General features: G+C 26.9%; 1 protein-coding gene across 2 annotated transcripts in view; it reads right to left on the bottom strand.

Moving 5' to 3' along the window:
* Nucleotides 1–6: 6 nt before the first annotated feature.
* The window catches only part of LOC102677814 (15-hydroxyprostaglandin dehydrogenase [NAD(+)]-like), a 10,508-nt gene continuing 2,696 nt past the window's right edge, over nucleotides 7–7,818 (bottom strand). Inside the window, exons 3-9 of one of the 2 annotated variants that reach the window (XM_031512954.1) lie at nucleotides 4,788–4,908; nucleotides 4,150–4,224; nucleotides 3,553–3,677; nucleotides 3,107–3,213; nucleotides 2,828–3,001; nucleotides 2,237–2,391; nucleotides 7–1,359 (exon numbers count right to left, since the gene is read on the bottom strand). In XM_031512954.1, coding sequence (XP_031368814.1) covers nucleotides 1,245–1,359; nucleotides 2,237–2,391; nucleotides 2,828–3,001; nucleotides 3,107–3,213; nucleotides 3,553–3,677; nucleotides 4,150–4,224; nucleotides 4,788–4,801 — 765 coding nt within the window. In that variant the 5' untranslated portion in view covers nucleotides 4,802–4,908 and the 3' untranslated portion in view covers nucleotides 7–1,244. The remainder of the gene's footprint in view (nucleotides 1,360–2,236; nucleotides 2,392–2,827; nucleotides 3,002–3,106; nucleotides 3,214–3,552; nucleotides 3,678–4,149; nucleotides 4,225–4,787; nucleotides 4,909–7,818) is intronic. The other variant, XM_031512953.1, reaches the window with a different exon arrangement.

Here is a 7,818-nt window from a genome sequence, read left to right as displayed (position 1 = left end):
TTTTTTTTTTTTTTTTTTTTTTTTTGCCTTATTACAACACTACAAGCCTAATTGAAGAATGCTCATACATTTTGAACGAACGCTTTCGTTAACCGAGAACTTTTTGAGTTTTTCTAGAGATCAAAACCTTGTTCGATTTTCATTGAAATTCTTTCATAGATTAAATTACATATTTTGTACACAATTTTAAACTTCATTTTTTCTATTAATGATTGATTAATAATCGTCAATAGAATACAATTGATTGATCAATTTTACAATTTTATTCGAACAAAGTTCAATCCGAAACATTCGGTGAAATTGAAAGTAAAATATCTAACGTACTAATTTTACAAATAAAAATAAAATCGTGTATTAATAAAAAAAAATTAAAAACAGGAGACCATTTTGTTTCGAAGGTTCAGAAAATGCGTGAAAAATTCACCGTTTTCTTCCTTACCGCTACCATTGTACAAGATCTATCTAAGCCTTCGATTTTACAATTATTTAAAAAAGATCCCTTACAAATCTGTTCCGTGCAAAATTACTTGTTATTAACAAATGTAAAGTGTAAGTATAAGTGTCATGGAAATATTTTACACGAAGTTGTCGATTCTTTCAATCCTGAAATCGATAACGATTTTCGATTTTTTTACGATATTCCAATTATCCCAAACGATTTACGATTTTATCTCCATTGATTTTTCAACTCACCAATTTCCATCGAGTATTTTCTCTCCCTCTCTCTCTCATTCATTACTTAATCACATATAAGCGCCACTTATCGAGAACTCCCCTTTCGAGATCGTTTCAACCACTCGATGGAAAATAGGAACGATCGCTCCGTTAAATCCATTAATTAAATTATCATGTTATAAGAACGAGCGCTATTCTTTCTAAATCTAACACGAACGGATAACAACATACAAAGAAACGCTTTCACCATACAAACTGCCTTTCGTAATCTTTGGTAATGCGATTTATGCTCCCTTACATCTATATTCGCGTTCTTGATCCCGCATAGCTTTGCACGCTTCAGATATTGATCCATCCCTCCCTTCAAGGGCATGTTCGATGCAATTTCAAGATAAGATTTTAGAAATGATTGGAATTTTTCGAAATTCGATTAAGAAGATCGAGAAGGAGAGAGAGCGTGATCTTTCAGATTTTTATATTAATAATCTCGTTACGGCGTCGTGATTATAGTACAGTTATTCGTATTGAAGCGAGAAGAGGATCCACGCGAATGATGGCAGTTAAAGTTTTTAGATTTTTGGGAATGTGATTTCGTGAGGTGGTTGGCTTTTTTCAACCAGCCAAACGCTTCCACTTTTGTCTGTATTCAGGATCTGGATCAATGCCTTGGCCACGTGTTCCGCTCTGGAAAATTGTGAAGATGAATAATTGTCTCGAAATATTCGATTGGAATATTAATATTAAGTGAGAAACTTCTGTTAGAATATTTATCTCTAACACTGTGATGAAGAGTTTGAAGTTAAATAATTTTTGTTTAGAGAAAAAATTTGAATATTAGAAAAGTAAAATAATGGAGATAATTATATTATTAATGAAATAATTAATAATTTAATATATTATGCATTTAAATATACTAATAGTTGCCATAATAATAATGGAATAGTATAATTAATAATAAGTGCGAATATAAAAATTCGATGGAAGCTTATTTATTAAGTAATAAACAATTTAATTTTGCGTTAAATAAAGCGAAAAGAGATGAGAGATCAAATCTTAGTAAAATTCAATTGTTTATAATTTAATAAATAAATTTTAACTGAAATTTTTTTATATCATTTGCATTTACTTTTCTCGAATCGTCCATTGAAGGTGTTCCACAAATACAATTTACACCCTGTATGTGTATTTTAATATTATATAAATATAACAATAGTGAATAAAATAATTTAATATTATTATGTATGAGCCTAAGAGAGTGAATATTATATCGATCGTATATATATTTATAGTCTACAACCTCTTTATGCATAATAAATATAAACATTTAATGACACGCGATATTATCATATTTAATAATAAATAATTCAATAATTAAAATTTTGAGAAACGAGTATGAAGATTATTAAACTTCTAATCATTATCATAAAAATATTTGTTTATTTCATAAAGCAACAATAATAAATTGCATATATATAGACGTATAATAAAATATTTATCTATTAAAATAATAAAAAAAATATTATAGAATCTTGTAATTATTATTTAAAAATTAATTTCTTACCTTTGAGGAACAGAACTAGCTGTGTCACGAAGCCAGGCGTCTACATACCGAGGTGAGAGCAACTGTTTACTGACATCTCCTAATATTTTGCTATCTGTCGCACTTGGGCACAATGCCATCACCTTTACACCGGTTAAATCCACGTGATATTGGTGCTACGATAACAATATATATATATATGATTCTATATTTAATTCTATTTATATAAATTATATAATAATAATAATTATTATTATATATTATATATTTATAATATATATAATATAATAATATAATTAATATTATATTATATTATTATAATATAATATTATTAATAATTATTTAATTATTATTTATATAAATAACAGTCTCGAAACAAAATGTTTTTCAAAATTAAATTGAAGAAGTGCATTATTAAAATTAATTAAAAAATAAAAGATGAATTAAGAAATTATCATGAAAATTATATTATGAAATACATAAGTAAATTTATAATATAATTTCTTATATTTTTTTAATACATTATTAATCTTTTTATTTATTCATTTTTTCCTTTAATATTTATAAATGAAAATGTGTGAAAGAAAATTTTATTTTAAAAAATTTATTTACCCCAAACGCTCTGGTGAAGTGGACGATTGCCGCCTTGGTGGCAGAATAAATTGGAACACTGGTGTAAGGGTTGATGCTGATGCTGCTTCCAATATTAACCACTATTCCACCCTGGCCACCCCTATCCGTCCCCATAAATCGCTGAGCGAGCATAGTTCCACGAATCACGCCATTCTGCAATAATTTCAACAAAGACCTCGTGCAGATAAAACAGAAAATTAAAAGAAAAAGTAGTAGTAAAACAGTAAAGTCATAAGGATGTTGGATATAAATACTCACAACGTTGATGTCGACTTCTAATTCCCAAAACCGATCGTTCATGATACCAGCGTTATTAACAACGATATCGATGTGGCCAAATGTCTCGAACGTCGTTTGAAACGATTCTACGAATTAGATTATTCGTAGAGATATTAGAGATATTAGTATTAGAGATTTAATAAAAAAATTTAAAATTAAATTATAATAAAATTTATAATTTTTGTTATGCAGATACACTATACAATATTATAAATATGGAATAGAAGTAGATAAAAGAAAGAATGAAGCAAAATGAGATTTTAATATGCAATATTAGATTTATTACAAAAGAAAGTCATTATCATTTAAAAATAAAGATGTTATATTTATATTTGAAATATTTCTAAATTTTGTACAAGAAAATTCATAATTAACAATGTATTTTATTATTCATATTTATATTAATATTAAATCAGAATTTTTACCCTCGAATTGCGCATAATCTGTGACATCGCATTGACAAAAGATTACACGATCTTTTCCGTACTCCGTGGACAATGTTTCCGCTAATTTTTCACCATCTTCTGCATTTATATCGCATATAGAAACCTATATAAAAAAATAATTGTAAAATAATTAATATTCAATCGACCATTAAGCGATAGAAACGGATACAAATCAAAATTTGATAAAATATCGTAATAAATATCTCAAATAATTTCTTCAATTTTTTTTCTAATATTATAAAAATACAAATTTACTCGATGTTTCGATACAATGATTTGTGTATACGTTTATGCACGATAAACGAGTCGTTGTAGTTATTAAAATAAAATTGTTATTCCATAGAAGTCGGTCAGAAAGCAAGATAAAACTTCTTCTTCTCGGATGGGAAGGAAATCTAAATATAAGCGAGATATTTTTGAGCAAGAGAGTCTTGGAATATTCATGGAACGATATACATACTAAGTCAAGGTTATATCCTTAAGGAGATTTTGCGAAATGCATATAAGTAAACGCCTCTTGTGGCTCTCCTTAGTGCTCTATTAATATCGGCTTTTTATAGGTACTACGTACCCATGATGGGGTAAACCCGTATCAACGTCACTTTCCTTAATGAAAATAGCACTATAAAGATTTCATTGCCTCTCATATTCCTATAAATGAATATCGATGCGTTATGAAAAGTAGCATGTTTCATTTTTCTTGCTAGAAGATCAATCTATTTATTTTGACTACGAAGAACAGAACATTTCGATTTTGGTCTCGAAAGTAGTATATTTTCATTCATGATCATGAAGAATAAATAGCTTCTTCGAAATGAAAGATTGCACATTGTGCTGGGAAAAATAGAACATGTTTCATGGATTGCCTAGGATTTTGCAGCAAAAATAAAAGATAAAAAATAAAAGTTTTTTTAATAAAATAAACGAAACTCAATGAATTTAACTGATAATCATTATAAAATTGAATATATTCTCCCTGTATAAGATTTTTAAATATTTTTTTAAATAATAATTAAATTTTTAATGTTGATATTTAGGAATATATCATTGCAAAATTTTTATTTCAAAATTGTTTTCACTTAAATCATATTTCACGCTAATTGAATTCATTAACGATATTTTATGATTAAACGGAAGTTAAGAAAATATTCCTTTTGCAAGAGTTTTTAAATTGTTCTGTGAATTGAAGATTTTTCTTTTTATTTTTCACTTACCATCGCGCCTTCATTCAATAATTCTATGGCACATGATTTACCAATACCGGAAGCGGCACCCGTCACCAAGGCAACTCGTCCTTTTATGTCCATCTTCTTCAGTCCCTTGTCAATTATCCGTCTGTAAATGCAAAAATATGATATCGTATTATCACCATATTTATTGTATAAAAACAATCTATTTAAAGTTATTAAAATTTAGAAATATTCAAAAAACATTTATTGAATTTGAAAACAAGTTTATTTTATTTTTTTTATTTATTTGAAATATTAATGCGTGAAACAATATTAATTTTATGCTTCAAAAATCCATTTTATTTCATCTTTTTTATTTATTTGATTATTCATTTATATTTTTTTTATATAAAAATACATATAATTTTATCACAAAATTCTGAAAAAGTTTTTTTGTAAAAGTTATTTGCAAATGGAACAATATTAAACAAGAATTTAGACTATTTCACTGTTTTTGGTAAATTGATAATAATTTTTTTATTAATTATTAAAATAATTTTTATTATAATATAATATATAATAATTATGTTTTTTATTAATTATTTATTTATATTTAATTCGTATCAATTATTCGATTTTTATATCAGACAAAACAAAAAAAATAAATCGTTAGAAAACATAAATTTTTAATATCGAATCAATTAAATGAAATTTTTTTCCAAATTTTCTTCTCCTCAAAAATTGATTTAAATAGGATCACTTCGACAGCTCGATATTATTTCGAATTTATGTTTGGAAACAATGCGCGGTGCCGCGGCGTATAAACGATTGTTGTGACTCAACGCTCGACGGTCGTAAGGTGAAATCGAATTACGTCGTTATAATCATTTCGTTCTCGACTTCTTGAGTGATAGGATACTCGAAAATTAAGGCGTGTGACTTACTGAATCCGTTTCTCGTTGTGTTGTGTCTATAAAAAATACGTGTCATTAACGAATAGGCGTATCGTATCGTTAAGAAGGTATATATTTGCATATTCAAGTGTTATAAGTTAGTTAGAATAGTTTATTTATTATATTATATTATTATATTAACAATGTAAACAATTTGGATTAATTACAAATTACAAATATTAGGATTAAAATATAATTCGTTTATAGTGTGAATGAATCGATTGAGAATTAAAAAATTGGAAATTTTTATACACAAATACGAAATACTTTAATATAAGGAAAATTATTTAAAATAAAGAATAGAGATATATAATAGTATAATATAGTATAGTATAGTATAGTATAGTAATATATTAATATAGTATAATAATATATAATAATATAGTAGATTGAAGTAAATTTTATTGTCTTTACGAGATGAATTTATAATAGATAATCATTGGTTTTAATGATTCTTTTACAAATTTTAAATTTATTACGAAATTTATTCTTTCTTTGAAATATAGATTTTATCTTTGTTTAATTTACATAATGGAAATATGTTTCGTTGATCATAGATTTAGTCAGGCTACGTTATGACTGTGAAACACGAAAATTCATCTTTTACGGACTGTAAAAGAACATAAAAAAAATAGCATCCATTTTTCATTGTTTTATAGCATTAATTAGAGAAAAATACTGGTTATAAGAATAAATAATATCACGTAATTTTTTATATATGCATAAATCTTGATATTTTTCTAATTTTCTGATAAAATATACATTGAAAATATCCTCATGCAACCATTTTCTTTCTGTGTCCAGAATTTTTAAATAGGGAAGAGTCGTCTAGTATCGACCAGTTCTGACTACACTTCTTTTTTCATTTCTTTCTTCAAATATTAACACTTTTTTTATAGCTACTCTTCCTTATATAATTTTCTTATTTTTAAGTTTATAATAATTTTTAGAAGTTTAATATTTTTATTCGTAATATATTTTATATATTTAAAAATTAATTTTATGAAATATATTTATCTACAAAATATAATATAGAAAATTACTGATTTATTAAAATAATATTGGTGTATAGGATTGTTTATAAAAAATTATATACAATAGAAATTGCATTACAAAAGTTATTCGATCGATAGGGACAACATAAAAATGTTATCAAATATCTACAAACAACATAAATATCGAATAAAATTTCCTCACGAAAAATTCAAGAGCTCAGCTACCTATGTCAAATAAAATATTCATCGCGTCTCATAGAGTTTCAATTTTAGAGTTCAACAAAATTATTTGTTATCACATTCGATCATCTAAGATAAAATAACATATAGCTTTATAAAATTTCATTTTAATAAGAATTATTTAAATCAGAATTTATTTTCATTATCAGAAGCAGGACGTTTACGATTTACTTTTAGAAAACTAATTTTATAATTAAAAAGATAATAACATGATTCATTTTTTCCAAATCTATTTTCAAATATATTTTTTTTCGTGAATTTTTGGAAAATTAAATGCGACAAATCTGTTCTTTTTCCTATTCTATAAAGATAAACTTTCCATTCATCAAAACGCGCATCGAAATAATACTTAATATCACTTTTATCTTGCAAAACCATCAAACGATTGCAACATAATAATTTTATCCAATTAATTATCCTCGCACGAAACTTTCATTCCTCCAATCCACCGAAAAGGAAAAGATTCGTGAAAAAAAAGTGAAAAAGAAACCGCAAGAGGAAGAGACAAAATACACAAACACACGGAAGATATCATCGATTCGTCGAAAACAGAGAACAGCGTCGAGGAATTTCACGCGTGCAGAGTGGAGGATTTGAAACGCCGCCCCCAATGCCGTCTGAATCTCACCCTCACTCGCGAAACAGCATCACGCGGCTTCGTTTAATATTGCATTCACCGTGACACCGGTGTGTGTCTGGCAGCCATAGATAAACCGGCGAACACGTTTCGCCTGGTGAGCATCAGAAAGGGCCGATCTAAAAAATTCACGACGCCTCGATCGCTCGATATCAGACACGAGGAACGCCGACAGAAGCGGTTCTGGCTGACACGCATACTTCTCTACTTTCACCTCCTCGAAAAATGCTCGACCGTCGTTAAGTCTCAAT

Source organism: Apis dorsata, unplaced genomic scaffold (assembly GCF_000469605.1).
Source record: "Apis dorsata unplaced genomic scaffold, Apis dorsata 1.3 scaffold_530, whole genome shotgun sequence".
Classification (NCBI taxonomy): Eukaryota; Metazoa; Arthropoda; class Insecta; order Hymenoptera; family Apidae; genus Apis; species Apis dorsata.
The sequence above is the reverse complement of the archived record's forward strand: the minus strand, read 5'-3'. Positions and strand labels throughout refer to the sequence as shown.